This window comes from Pithys albifrons, chromosome 1 (assembly GCF_047495875.1).
Source record: "Pithys albifrons albifrons isolate INPA30051 chromosome 1, PitAlb_v1, whole genome shotgun sequence".
NCBI lineage: Eukaryota > Metazoa > Chordata > Aves > Passeriformes > Thamnophilidae > Pithys > Pithys albifrons.
The window spans coordinates 96,685,768-96,701,007 of record NC_092458.1 but is presented as its reverse complement, the minus strand read 5'-3'; the positions used below and the strand labels follow the sequence as shown (position 1 = coordinate 96,701,007).

Genomic DNA, 15,240 nt, shown 5'->3' with positions numbered 1-15,240 from the left:
TAGAGCCAGTCTAGCAAACGTTAAATCTTTAATACAGAGGGCACATTATACACGGCCAGTGATTAACCTGCAGCCATGCAGCCTTCTTTTCCTTCATATTGGGCAGTTCTTACTTGCAAGTGCAGGTAGAACATGCATTACAGAAATCTTCAAGAGCCTCATTCTGAACAGGTGAACCAGCTTAGTGCATGAAAGTGGTGGGAATATGAGGACAGCACAGCATCTCCCAGCAACCATTACAAACAAATGCTTTCTGGGCATTACATTTCTTTCTTGTGAATATCTGCCATACACAGCAGGATTTATTAATGGTCATGGGGGCTCCACAGATAACAGAAAAGAAAAGCAGTGACATTTAGTAAGCAACTTTATATTGAAACCAGAAAAGTAAAAAATGCCTCTAGTGTTAAAGTAACAGAATAGGTGCCTGCAGGCTTGAAATGTCTGTGGTGTTTCCAAGGTTAATAGCTGCTGTCTCAGAGGTTTTCTTCTCCATTAGTTCTGTTGGTTGCCATTCTGGAGAAACAGTTGGTGAAAAGACAACCTTAAAAGACAACCTCTGTCATCTCCAGATCAAACCAAAGAGCTGCTGCTCCAAGGTTTAGTTTTGTTTGACCAAAGTCAAAATTGATGCCCTACTCTGCAGCTCAACAGACTTTACCTGTAAAGGAGAAGCAACCAGATGGAATACATCCTGCCACTTCCAGCCTTTGGCTTTTGCTCTCAAGGCAATGAAGCGCACATGCTACCTAGAGAAATCCAGTGCCTTAACTTGTTTTCTTTGTATTCAACTGGATTACAGAGTTGCCTACAATGTATATTAAGACCCTATTAGATGCTGGACCATATACTTAAACCCTATCATTCCCAAAACAGGGACTTTTCTTTTGTAAGATTTTATTAGCTGAAGTGTGCAGAGGGGTAACACTTGACTGCATATATTGCATATCTCCTCTCCCTCTACTTCCTGTTATGACCTGCTGCCTTCCACACTCCTTTGGAAGTGTCATTTTACAAGACTTTGAAAAGCCTCTTCCCCTGGTCTCTAAGTGCTGCCACTGCTTCTGACCTTTCCTTGCCAACAGTCTGTTTTGTTTTTTCACAAGAGAATTACCATGTACACATCCATCAGTAGCACAGTAAGAAAGTTGCTTTACAACTTAGTCCAGTTAGAAGCAATTATTTACACAAATTCTCTACTTAAAAGTCTACTGTTGTTGTAGTTTGGGATTATTATGTAAATTCTCTCCCCTGCCACTTAACTGCCCAGGCCAGCAGTTAACAAAAGAAGTAGTTAACTGTTGATCACTTGGGTGGGGACAGGTTTGTCTCTTTTGGGTTTTTTTTTTTGGATATTATTTTCCAGTCTTGGCTCGGCGGAACGCAGGAGTGGGGGCTCCAAGGAGGCAGGCTGCCCTGCTGGCTACTGCTGGGGCTTTCCTGGCTGTCTCACTGCCGCTGTACCCGGACTGCTTTTTCTGGCCACGCGGCTGCTGCTGCTGCCTGCCCCTGACTGCTTTTCTGGCCACGCGGCTGCTGCTGCCTGCCCCTGACTGGTTCTGACCGCATTGCTGCTGCTGCCTGCCTTGGATTTCCTTCTGGTTGCTCGTACTTTTCTGCTTCTTGGACGGGGAACACAGGGGGAAGAGACAGAGTCCATCTGAAAGCCCACTGCTCGTCTGTTTCGCTGGAGAGGGACTGAAACTCACTCTGCAGCCAGCTGGGCTGTGACATGGACACTTAAGTATAACCTTTCCTCCCGGAGGAAAACCTGCTGGGTTTTTTGTTGTTGTTTGTTTTTTTTCTTTCTCTTGTGGTGTTGGGGAAGTGGGTTGCACTAGTCTGTATATATATATATAGCAGTTATCCTTCTTGTATTAAAATTCCTTTTCTTAAATTTGATAAAGAGTGGTGTGATTATTGTGGAGGAGGCCCCTCCCCGCTTGTGGGTAAACATTTTGTTGTTTTTTTTCCCCTCAAACCAAGACAACTGTTATTAAAATCACGCCTTTTAAATGTAAAAATCAGCATCTTACAGCTGCAGAGAAGCATTTTGTGCAAGGTACAGGCAGCAGTAACTGTTTAGTGCTGACTCTGCAAAGATTAAAAAACATTTGAATTTACTAAAAACTGTACTGTGTATTGACTGCATATTTCAGGGGTCACGGAGAGTCACTTCAGTCAACCAGTACAACTTCCTCTTAAAGTTCTCAAAAGCTCATTTCACTCCAACTTTTTATGGTTATCTCTTTTTCTTGTCAATGCAATTTTGATATTCAGCATTCCACTGTTAAGGAAAAAGAAGTCTCAGGTAAACCTGAAGATAATAAAACTTAGACAGACAATGGACTCAGACCATCTTGAGGCAAACAACTTTGAAGAAACTGTCAATAACCAAGCAGCAATGTCCCTGTAAATTTGTGAAATGGTTGATTTTGTTTTCCTCCTTCCCAAGGCAGACTTCATATGGCAATAGACGCTTTTTAGTAACTTACAGTGAACATCGAAGACAATTGGTTCAGACTGTATTGTTTTCTGGCCAGATGGTCCATAATAAGTCACAATGCAAGAAAACTTGGCATCTGCATCTTCCTTTGTTGGCATGTAGTGAAGAGATGATGTCATGGTGAAGAGTCCAGTTGATCTGTCCACAATCTTTTGCAAATTTATAACCACAACTGAAAAGGGAATAATGTTTCGGTGTCATACAGACAGAATTAGCAATCTTTTACTGTATTTTGTTGCCTGCTCTGTATTTGTGATCAGGCTGCAAACATGGGAGCAACATGACACATTACCCAACAGACCGTACGAAGTTTTCCTCTAGTACTGCCACCGAGTTGTACCAAGAATGTATTATGAACAACACAGTCCTAACATGCTGAACATTTTAAATCAAATCCAAACAAAAAAACTAACTGCAAACTGTTGGTTAGGGTTTTTTTGTTTATTTAGTTTTTTTAATACAAATTTCAGCTTAATTTGTAAGACAGGAAGAAGGTGTAAAAAATGATGGCAAAAAAAATTTAGGATCATATTCATCTCTTAATTTTTTAAGCACTCTCTAATATTGTGGTCTGATCAGTCTATAAAAATCAAAATTGAAAAAAAGGAAAAGAAGTTGTTCTTAAGTATCCTGGAAAATAAATACCTGCATAAGATGAGGATCTGAATGGTTCAAAACACAACAGTGGACAGGTGTGAAATTGAGTCAGTTAATTATTAACCTTATTAAGAAGCTGGAAATTAGATACAGGTTTCTACTAGTTACATAGGCTCTAGAATAGCTTTGTATTAGCACTAACAAAGGTAACCCTCCTCCCCATAATGTGTTTTTAAAACTGGAACTGAAAGAGAGATTATATGGCGTAGCTTGGGTACTCTGAAAGGCCTACAAGTTTCCTTCCAGCTACATCTTTCCGTATGAGCAGTTTTTCTCAAAGGAAGAACACATTACAGTAAAGCAGAGCAGCTCTATAAACACAGTTCTTTATGCATACACCCATCTGTGGATTCAGAGACATGGGCCATTACCAAAACATACCATCTTCCACAGGCTGCAAAATTCTCCCGTTTTTGTACCACGTGACATTGCCTTCGGGATAACTATCTCTTGAGACACACTCCCCAAGCTGCAAAACAGAGAGGAATTATTCGCTGTTATTCCTCACTAGCTTTTGACATAATTCTGTTTTTGCTTATGCTGTTTGGGATAAAAATTTCTAGGAAGTTCAAATGTTTAACCTCAACCAACCACTCTTCTCAAAAAGGACAAATCCAGTCAGCGAGGCTTAGGTATACTTTGGAAGAAGGTGGTGGGTCTAAGATCAGGATGGTCTGTTTGCAGAATCAGGCAGGGATAAATATAGAAGTGGTGAGGGAACTGCTCTGTGCTCAGCCTGGCTATAGACTATGCTCTCTCACAGGCAAGTGTATGTGCCTGCACACACCCTCTCTGTGAGCCATCACCTCTCTCTGGACTCTATGGAGACTTCAGGCAGCCATCAGGAACATAACTTTGAAGGAGAATGCTGTTCTTACCATTTGTAGCTTCTCAGTTTCTAAGAGGTCTGCTTGATGTAAGATTTCTGGTTGAGAGGGTTGTTCTAAAACATAAATAGGACAAAAGTACTGGTGAAGGGAGAACAAACAGCTGTTGGCAAAATGCAAAATTACTAACAGATACATGGACTATGAAACTAAACAGAATAATCTGTCCTGACAGAGTCTTACCTATGTTTTTCCATTAAAAGAAGAAAAAGTTACACTTCTATCTCAATATGAGCAAATGGATTTAAAAGAAGAAACTACTCCCTTAAAATGTTTCATCCCGCCATTATGAATTCCATGTACTCAGATGATACATATTGTAGCCAGACAGACTAGTTCAGCACCCAGAAGGAGACAGCCTGATCTTATCATGATACACATGCTGGAGAAGGAGCCAGTGCTACAGAAACTATAGCAACAAAAAAGCAGCTTTTCTGCAGATATTACTATAGCTGAGCTGTCACATTACCTAATTCTTCTAATGTTTATTTTTTCTAACTGGGATTATTACATTTAAGAAGTTCAGATGATAGAGAGAAGTGTAATTATTTTAACTGATTCTGAGTTAGTTATGACTCTCTTAAAAAAAACAAAACTTTTTCTTCAGTGCCAGTATATCTTCTTATTTACTTTTCTTATGGTAGACAGACCTCTTAGCTTGCCAAAGTGGAGGATCTATCAGTGTTTCCATCATAAAAGACTACTTTCTAGAGACTATATATAACTTGTCTGTTAAAATAGTTTGGCCTGAAGCCTGGAATGCAAATTTTTATCTCCAAAAGAGGCAGTTTTCCCCACAATTTTAAAAGAGTGGAAGAAAAAAAATAAATCAATGTTTATACCATTGAAGAAAGCCTCTACACCCCAGCTATACTGCTTAAATAAGCATACTTTTAACAGACTGAAACATTCTTTACCATGTCAGCTTACAGAACCCTTTTCCCACATCAAGCTCTGTATGAAATAGTGTTCCTGCTGTCACAGAAACAGCAAGTCTGTATGTTTTCACAATAACCTGTTTCTTTTTGTGCGTGTACATTTCGTGTGCACACAAATGCACAGATATTCTTCACTTGGATGACTACACCAGGACAGAAGAGAAACAGCTCAAAAGGGAAATGAAAGGTAATAGAAGAAGCTATTCATCTGACATTTTCAAACAACTTGGCTTGTGGCAAAAAGACCCCTAAACCAAACAAAAGTCAAAGCTATGCACTAAATCCATCGTATTTTATTCAAAAGGCTAATACAGATTTTTTTTAGGATATATGCATGTTTATTTCTCTTTTCTATAAGAACCTGTCAAGAATGAAACATTTTTATGTCAGTTCAAGCAAATGTGGTTTTTCAAGACCATTAGCAGGCCTTTTGGTTCAAATTTTCAGGTCCCATAAACAGGCATAGTTGGCTGCCTGTCAGAGCCACCAGGTGATCAAGCCACAACACCTTCCCCCCTCAGCCTTTCTTCCTTTCATCTCTCATCTCCTCCAGCACTTCTTTGAGAACACCTTCTTTCTGGTGCTTTGGACACCCCTGCCCTGCAATGATCCTATCGAGGGAAGGGGAAAACCCTTTGCCTCGTGGCCACTGTGTGGGGCTCTCTCTGTTTTGAGTGCTCTGGTACTGAGCAGATACTGCAGTTGAGAGGCCACCACCTGCTCTTTGAGAGCAGCCTCCGAGAGGAATCGCTGCTGCCAGATCCCACAGCTGCTGCATGTGCACAAGGTAATTCACTATGAAAGACTTACTTGGCATTTACTAGCTCAGCGTCTGAAGAGAGCAAAAATTTTAAACTTGGCAGCAGCAGAGCCCACTTTGGTGGGGTTTGCAACTTCAGCACACTGCTTATCTCTTGGCTTAAGAGCTTGCCAGCGTACTTTGCAACTCTATATAGGCCTTATAATAGAGGGGGAAAAAAAGAGTTCACTGCCTGCAAAAGCCAAGCATCGGTGCAGCAGGACAGCAGCTCTTCTGGGCTGCTCTGCTTTGTAAACTGGCTATTTAAGTCCAGGAAAAAAGATGCTGACAGGATCCATCTGGAAAGCTGGTAGTGCTTGTTTGAGTAGTCCAGTGAGTGAGACTAGCAGGTGGTACCTGTGCAATGAGCCATTTCAGCTGTTAGTTCTGAGTTAATCAGGTAGCACAGCTGAGCACATAACAAGCTCCAGCAAAACCCCAGCATCAGTCATGACTTCTGGGATGCAGTTGAGTTTCAGGTGCACAAGATTCTGGTTGATGAGGGTCACAGTGCTGCAGGCTAGTTCTGTACCTGTGGTTCAATGAGTTAGAAACTCCACTGGTTAAATAAATTAAGCTTGCCAGCTACTCTTAACTCTATTTCAATTAAACCAAACAAGCAAGCAACAAACCCTAAAAATGTAAAAACCAGACTCAAAGAAATTATATGTAAAGAAGAGTTAAGAGAACCACAACTAATGCTATGAACTCAAAATGAAAAAGTACAAGGGTAATTTTTCTTGCAGCACTACGTTGGCCATATTACACATATGGCATCCTCACTTCTTATCTAACTTAGTAAATAGAAGCTCTCTCTAGTAGTATTAATGCATACAAATAAAGCAAACAAGCTGTGCTCCATGGCTGAGTTATCATTGTGTTAATACTTAGAACAGTACACAGTAATTCAGGCACTTAGCATTTCATTTCACCATATACCACTGTCTCATCTACATCTTTACTACTGTGCAATAAGTAAACATGATAATTCTTTATCATTTCCTTTGGAAGCACTGTGTTTACTATGTGTGCTCTGAGCACACTCCTCCCTGTCGTCATTAATTCCATTGTTCTTGCAGCCAAATTGAAAGTGAAATGAGGGAAAGGAATTACTGTTGGCCCCTAATCTTACTTCAAAATCATTTATGCCACTGACAGACCTCTGCCCAGACACCACTGATGACTCCCTGACAGAAGCATAAAGTTGCCTTTGCAAATCATGAGTTTGTTTTTCAAGCAGTGTGATTTCTTTGAAACTGCCCATCCCAGCATGCTCCCACATCAGATACTTTGATTATGTAAATCTGCATCTGAAGAGCAACAAATGTAAAAAAAAAAAGCCATACAGAAACATGAGGCTAAGGAAGATAAGACACTGCAGTCACAGACCAGTGTCCCTAAAAAACCACAATGGATACCTCCACAGGCTGAGTCAGAGTTTGACAGATTAAACTTGTGCTCTGAATCAGCACCAGGCAGAGGCCAGGTTTGTCTGTGCTCCTGTGTGAGCTCCGAGCAGGGCTGCGCCTCAGCGCTGGGGTTTGTGCCGTGCACCAGCCTTGCAGTGGGGCTGAAGTGGTACCAAACGCTCATAAACCCTGCCCTGCTCTGCGAGAGATCAGCAGACTGCTCTTCCTCCTGGTTGTTCAGCAGAGCACAAAATAAGCATTTGGGGCCAGCAGCTCATTTCCCTGCCTCTTGCTCTGTCCCTCGCAGGTCATACTATTGCACATTAGCTGCTCAGAGCTGCTTTAAGCCTCTCTCCTGAACTAATCCCACAGACCACACACAGTTAATGTTTCCCTCCTGCAGAAAAATTTGCTCTGAGAACAAATGGAAAATAATCAATGCTAATTTTACATTTTTCATTTCCAAGGCCAAGTGACATCACATAAGTGAGTCATTATCAAAGCTTAAAATTCTCTTTGAGCCAGCACTTATCACGAATAAATTGCAAGTGCAGGCAGTCCTGTTACATAAATGCCACCAGTAGATTGTATTTCTGAAAGCTGCAGAAATTTGCTAGTCTTAGTAATTTACTCAGCCAAACTTACGTTCTTGCTTTTATCTTTGCCTTAAACAAAAGTTTCTGTAATTTATGATTCAGATGCTGATGAATGTTAATGGTAGTAACAACTAGATTTACTTACTGAAAACTTTGACTATCGTTGGCTCTTCGGAAACATCATCTTCTGTAACTAGCATACATACAAATCTCTTTTCATCACTGATTCTTGCATTCTTGATGGATAGTGTATAGTTTTCTGAAAGACTCAACCTGTCTTTGTAGTCTGGTACATCATCATACTGTACATTTTTTTTTGTTGATGATCTGAAGGCAATAAATACTGGAGATCCATTTGGCATTTCCTATAATAAAAGGGTAAACAACTCAATTTTGCATAAACACTCATTTAGAAGTCTCTGGAGATTTGCAATTGGTACAAACCCACAATGTTAAAAAAAATTTGAAAACTGTATCAAATGGCTTTTTTCCTGATTAATTTCTGCTGTACACAGAAGAAATTCAGTACAATATGAGAGCTAGTTTAAGACTGCCATGGTACACACTGAGAATACCATTAGCAGTAATAATTTCAATCCTTTGGCTCAATCTGAGCATAGCAAAGGTCTTCTGTGATAAAGGCTGATGGTTTTGGCACCACTTGCCTCTGTCTGTATGAAAAAGTATTTGAAGTAGAAGCATGTGTGAGCTAGGCTCTAAAGCTTCAGTTTCCCTTTTGTTTTTTCATTATTGTTTTACATATTCATGTTGTTTGTCTGGGATATTCAGACTTCATTCCAAATGCAGAATTTAATCAGGCATAACTGCCTATTTTATTCTAAATTACTTTTTAGTCCTTTTCCCCTCCTTTGTTTTTAAAGGACCCAAGAGCTTGTAGCATGGGACTATACAGACAATGAAATATTGTTATTTTGCATGTCAGTAATAATCTGCAAAGTATCATTTTCTAGACATCCTCCTTATATTAGTCAGTATCCAGTTGTCATTCTAAGAAGGAATGCAAAGTTGACAGCCTTGCACAAAACTCCCATACAAAAAATTTGGTTTTTGAGGGACAAACCAACAGGGGCAATTCTGGGGGATTTGATTCCCTCCTTACACAAACACATGCACAGACCAGGGAGGGACACTCTCTGTCTTTATTTAAAGTGAGGTGAAACGCTGACTCTGTCTTTACGTTCAGTATTGTGCTGGGGGCTGGAAAAGGTTTTCATTCTCTTCCATCCCTTATACCTTGCAGCACTGTTAGCAGCATTCCCAGCACAATACCTCAGTCTGACTGCAGAGCCCACAAAAGTATGATGATGCTGTGAGAAGAGATGAGTGGTGTCAGAAGTGGGCAGAGAACAGGAGGCATCAGCTAGTTGTAAAGTTTAAATTCCCTTATCTTCCCCTTTCCTGCTTTTAACTTTTGGATTTGTCTAGATGTCTGCCACATAAGAAAGAAAACATTGCCTTGACTCAATACACAAGAAGTTGGCTGTCAAGTGCAAATGAGCTCTTCACTCCTGTCACACCCAGTGCAAGCACAGTCAGGTAGACACTGAAGCGAGCAATGCCTGCTCCTACCCTGGTGCAAGTCTCCCAGTACTCCCACCAGGAACCCAAACTGCTTCTCCCAAGGCAAAAGAGCAGAAAATAGGGTCCTCTGTTTTTCAAATTAAATAATCACCTGACCAAAAAAGTCTAATCCAACCCTCCTCTCTCCCCAGAATACGTGTTGCCATGCTGTGAGCTGCCCTGGGAAGACTGGGCATCACTTTCGTTTGGTTGTGTGGGCTGTGTCAACAATTTCATACAACAGCAACTTAGACAGGCTTTTTTGTGTGTTAGGTTTTGTGTCTCTTTCCATTTAGAAGAAGCTGTAACATCTCCATTTGCAGCGTGGTACTTGTCTGACACGGGCAATCCAAGAGCAATGGAAAGAGACAATGCATTTCTTTTTCTCAGAATATCCTTGCTTCTTCATAGGGATGGACTTTATCTTCCAAAAAAAGCCAGCAGACTAAAAAAGACATTGCAAAATGTAAGCACTCCATCTTCTGAATGCTGATACTAAACAGTTTTATTGTCCGTTTTTGGGGAAACATTCTCCACAGACTTCTGACTTCATTTCTCAAATGTGTTTGCAGGAAAGGAACTACTGAGTGGATGGGGTGTGCAAAAACTGCAAACCTGAAGGTATAAAGGAAGTAGCCAGGGAGGAATAGGACACAGCCTGCAGTGATCATTCTGCTGTAAAATAGGCTGGTGGATGCCATTTGCAAAGAGAGAGAACTGTTTCATTTTAAATCCACCATCAAACTAGACACTGTCTAGTAGTGCAGGTAACGTTTTGTTTGAGCACAAAAGGAAATTTAGATGAACCTCACAGAAGCAGGAAAACCAGCTGTCTCGATGTCAGCCTGATAAGAAAAGGGGTTTTGGTATTCCAGTGTTTTTACCCATATATGCTTCTGGGCTTCACTTGACTTTGATATGCTGATTTCTCCTTTCCACCTGGGATACCAATCACAATACAGGAGAAGCTCATCCTGAGGTGTTCCTACTGCAGGTTGACCAACGCACCAAGAGAGCACCCATGTTTTTGCCTCTGTTCTCTGCCAGAAACGGCAGAGCAAAATCACCAGTGATTCCACTAAGGTCAGCTGTGCTCTCTTCTTTGCTGTGCATTAAACACAATGAAGCATGAAACAGTTCCGAGTGACAGATCAACCAAATCCAGGGACAGTGCTTTCCCAGGAATGAAGCACATTCTGCTTCAGGCAGCCTACTTCAAAAGCATTTAAATGTACACCGATGGCTCTGTCAAGCAAGCAAGACACCACTGGGTAACATGCCAGAGCTCTAATACAGGCTGGCGGAGAACTCTTGAATAATTATTTCTCTTGAACAATGAGATTAATTCCTCAAACCTCTAATCTGTGCTTGGCAGAAATTATACAGTTTGGAATCATGAAGTATTATAAAACACAGGAAAATGCCTTCGTATCTGAGGCAGAAATCCTACCATTTGGAATTTTGTAATCTCATACACATACAAAAAATTTACACATCATCTTGTAACAGTTCTAATAATATAAAGATAAGCTATACTTACATATTTCCATTTTCCAAACATTAGACCTTCTGGTACTTCTAGAGGACAAGGCATTATTATAGTATCTCCATACACTGCATTTACTGTGTACAATCCCAGAGCTAGAGGAGAAACAGAAAGAGAGGAAACAATTTAAGTGTCTTCCTGAATTCCCATATGCTAGCTAATCTTTAGTTCACACAATTACAAAAGCAGCATCACCTTCTTTGCAAATGGTTTTTTTCTAGCATGAAGTATTTATCCTCAAACCTCTAAGAAAACAAGATTCCTGTCACTAAGTTTGTTAAGTAAACATTACAACCTTTTCAGACCCGTGTTTCCTGCTGTAGTCGACAAGAACCAAGTGGATTTCCAAAGAGGACTGTGCACCTGCTCACTCATGAATATATACACTACAGTCACTATCCACAGCTATTGCCTCAAAACTTAAAAAAGGGAAGTCCCTAAACCTTTATTTTCTTCATCTCAAAAACCAGACATCTCTGCCCGGAAAAGTTACATTGCAATGCAATATAATTAGGAGGTCAGCAGAGAAGTGATAATCTGACTGCTGCACTACATTAAAAACTTCAAATATGGAAGAAAGAAAAGAGAATGGTGATATTAAAATGTTGTGTTCCGTAAAACCTGGGAAAAACAAACTCTAGTCTGCACATTTAGATTTTGGAAAAATGAAGTGAAATGCTTCTATAAATTATTTAAGAACAGCGTTTTTGGAAACCTCAGCACAATGTTATTGTGCTAATGCATATAAATTTACAGAATAAAACTGACCCACTTATTTTCATTGTCCAAAACATGCGAATTGCACAAAAACAACAGACCCTAAAGTGATGAAATGTTAAAACACAAGGATGTTTAAAGAAAAAGATGTTACAGATTGGTGCATTTGCCACAACACAACTTTGCCTTGCTCCTATTTCCGTAGTTGCCTCTTGCTCACTGCTCCTTGCACTGGAGAGAGGTTTTGCCTCTGGTGCTTGCCCAGTTTCACAGAGAGAGTGTTCTGGCTGCCTGCTCTCACCTGTACATCTGTGACTTTTGTCACAGTCTTCTGCCCAGAGACTTGGGACCTCCCCCTTTGCTTTTCCTTCATCTGCAACTGTAGCTTTGAAATCAAAGCTGGTTGCCAAAGAAACCCTATTTAAGAAAGAGCAGGAGGATGCTGGTGATGCAGCCAGGTGTTTCTGAGGTGGCACAATCAGTCCTTTTAGAAACATTAATTTTTGTGGAGATTAAACCTTTCTTTCTACAGCTGGAAAAAGAAACCTGTTCCCATGTGTCCCCAAAGACCTGAGCCACAGACCCCTTTACTTTTCCCAAATCCTGAGGCAGCTCCTGGAAAGACTTGACAATTCTATCAAGTGCACATAGTTTCCAAGGGATTTTTTTTTCTGTTTTAAACAAAATAATGTCTTTTGAAGGAGACAAACACTGAATTACTTGCTTGGAATTTAAACTAGAAAGATTCCAGAGTATTTTTCTTGGGTGAAGACTTCAGAGCTCACTGTTAGCATCAGCTTTTACTTATCAATTGTATCACAGTGATGAATGAGGCTGTGGCTTGTGCTGTGTGGTATTGCATAAAGGAACAGTATTGCAAAATCCTTCCTTAGAGATGCTACAACCGGGATGGCATCACATAGTTAAGGCAGAAAAGCAGGCAAGCAGGCTGGAGCTCAATGGACTAAAGGACACAGGAGATAACAGGCACCACTACCTGCATTTATTTGTAATTTTCTTTCCTTCTCACTGCTCCTTTTGAATAAAAGAACTGTTAATCTGATGGTTGTGTTATATAATTAGCCACAAACATGTTTTTAGGTGCCTTTTCCCACTATAATGACTGGATGCTCTAATTTGCTATATGGTTCAGAGAGACCATAAATGACAATAGCAGTCAGTCCACTAGATGGTGCTAAGTAGGAGCAATCTTTAAAAATGAAACGAAAAATTTAAAAGAAATCAGGTAACTTCAATTTCATGGAAATAGCACCAATGTTTAATAAAAATCAAACTATAAATGGAATTCAAAGCTGGAACAAATTTTTCCCTTCACCCTTTCTTCCACTCATTCTGATCACCAGGAGGGGGGCAACACAACTTTGGCCTTGCAAGTTGAATCCTAATTTTCACTTCACCTAGAGCTAGAAAAAACTGTCCTTTTTTTGGTTTCTCTCTCCAATGGGTGCATAATTACAACAGACTTGCAAATATATATTCAGCAATAAGTTGGTTATTACCTGTACAAATTCCAGTTAAGTGTCATTTAGTAATTTGTAATTCTGTAATGGTATTTTGCATTGCATGGAAAAACAAAACCTGCTCCTATTGCTATCAGATACTCCCTGTCTGGGGAAATACTCCCTGTCATTAGGGGTCTCCCAGGATCTGTAAAACTGGTCTCTCCTAGACACCCATTTAACCCCCGCTAAATTGCTAAGACAGCAAGGATATGTTCTCAAAGATGCAACAAACAGCCTCACGATGGTGAATGAAACTGCTTCTGGAAAGGATTTACATTTATAGCATTCAGAGCAGGTAACTGATGAACAGTCTGACAGAGGGAAAGACTCGGATTTTAGAAGACCTCTTTAAACTGAAGGGCATTGCTTAAGATGGAAAAACCACCACAAAGTCACAACTTGCCATAAATTCTGCCTATACTAAAATCAGACGGGTTTCTAAGAATTTGTTTACACAGAACCAGAAAGACTTTAAATACAGAAAAATGGTCCTTACAAGAATACAAGAGGTCCTGCTGCAAAATCTTCTCCTCCCACTTCTGTGGCAACAAATCTAAGACATTTAAGAAGTGCAAACTTTCACTGCAGTAATCTCCACAAAATGATCCTACCAACCTATATACTTTAGATATTAACAAAAGGCACAGCAACAGAATTGGGAATTCCTCTCTCTGTTTCTATTGGTCATATTTGTAAAACAGTAGGATGAAAGGACATATTTGTAAAATGGTGGGATGAAAAAGAGAAGAAACTGATTGCTTATTGATATGACAGTGCTTACCACTGACCACCGTATTCTGAGACCTCTCTACATAATTTCAGCTCTTTCTAAGAAAAAAAAAGAAAATAAAAGCAGGATCTACAAATACATAACAAATTGCTCCATGCCCTAGCATGACACTGGGACAATGTCAGGACCCTCCTTCCTCATTTAACTGGAGGAGGGCACAAAGGAAACCATAGGGAATAACATCACAAGACGTGACTGGACACATGCCCTGTCTCGCTCTATTTCTGATACACCTTTCTGTATCTAATTAAGAGCTTAGCAGCTTCCTTGCACGATTTTCAGATGTTGCCTTCTAAAACTGAGCCAGTACTGTTAATAACACCACTAATTCAGAGGCAGGTTTCTGTCCCACGTACACCAAGAGAAGCTCTACTTGCTAGGTTAAATTACACATATATACAAGGTTAATCCAACTGACTTTCCTTCCATTTCTTTACATACAGGTTTGAGCAGGCTAAGGTTTACTTCATTTCCCTCTCTTTGATCCAATGCTGAGGAAACTCTGAGCCAGATTAAACCTTTCCACTGAGGTTCCAACACAGGAAGAAAGCAGCAGCATGAGGTATGACAGCTCAGAGAAAGATCCCAGCAGGACACTGCTAAATTGAGATGACATTAGCTATTGATGCTTTTAATGAGAGTGCTTTCCATGTCCCTGTGGCAGAGCTAACTGGCATCCTTCTTTGTCCCTCTCTCTGCCTGTGTTTCGCAAGGGAAGCACCAAACAGTACCCACATGTCTGAGTGACAGAACAAACAAAATCTTGAACAGAAGCTTAAAGGCAGAGGAGGTGCTGTACCTGAGGCAGGTCATACTTTCAACTAATTATTTTTAAATCAACAGAGTCATATATAAAGGATGGATAACGGATAGAAAGCGCTGTGGGAAGTGTGTACAAAACAGCCATGTTTTCCACCTCTACTTTCTGTTTGCAATACTGAAACAACTTTTTGCCACAAACATATCTTTTAAGTGTTTATGAGTAGTATTTTTATGACAAATGAAAACAGAACAAGGGCTGTTCAAACACCCTTTAGATGCAAGACCCATGAGAGGCTATGAACCTGTATCTGAAAACTGTGACTCATACTGCCCAAGACTGACCTTCACTGGCCCACTTAGCTGCCACACAGCATGTCTTACCTCCAGTTATGAAAGCACTGGAAATCTGGGAAGCTGAACCTCCCTCAGTATCTTGGAGTCCACTGATTTAAATGATGTTTTGTATCTACAGAGATGTTCCGTATTTTCCTTTTGCACTTAATTTTTCACTGCTGGTGCTTCTGCCTTG

The 15,240-nt window shown here is 40.3% G+C and overlaps 1 protein-coding gene across 1 annotated transcript in view; it reads right to left on the bottom strand.

Annotated features, from left to right (window-relative positions):
* The window catches only part of ALCAM (activated leukocyte cell adhesion molecule), a 121,034-nt gene that overhangs the window by 25,573 nt on the left and 80,221 nt on the right, over positions 1 to 15,240 (bottom strand). The window contains exons 2-6 of the mRNA XM_071561625.1: positions 10,914 to 11,014; positions 7,938 to 8,157; positions 4,042 to 4,106; positions 3,545 to 3,632; positions 2,496 to 2,678 (exon numbers count right to left, since the gene is read on the bottom strand). Of these exons, the coding sequence (XP_071417726.1) occupies positions 2,496 to 2,678; positions 3,545 to 3,632; positions 4,042 to 4,106; positions 7,938 to 8,157; positions 10,914 to 11,014 (657 nt within the window). The remainder of the gene's footprint in view (positions 1 to 2,495; positions 2,679 to 3,544; positions 3,633 to 4,041; positions 4,107 to 7,937; positions 8,158 to 10,913; positions 11,015 to 15,240) is intronic.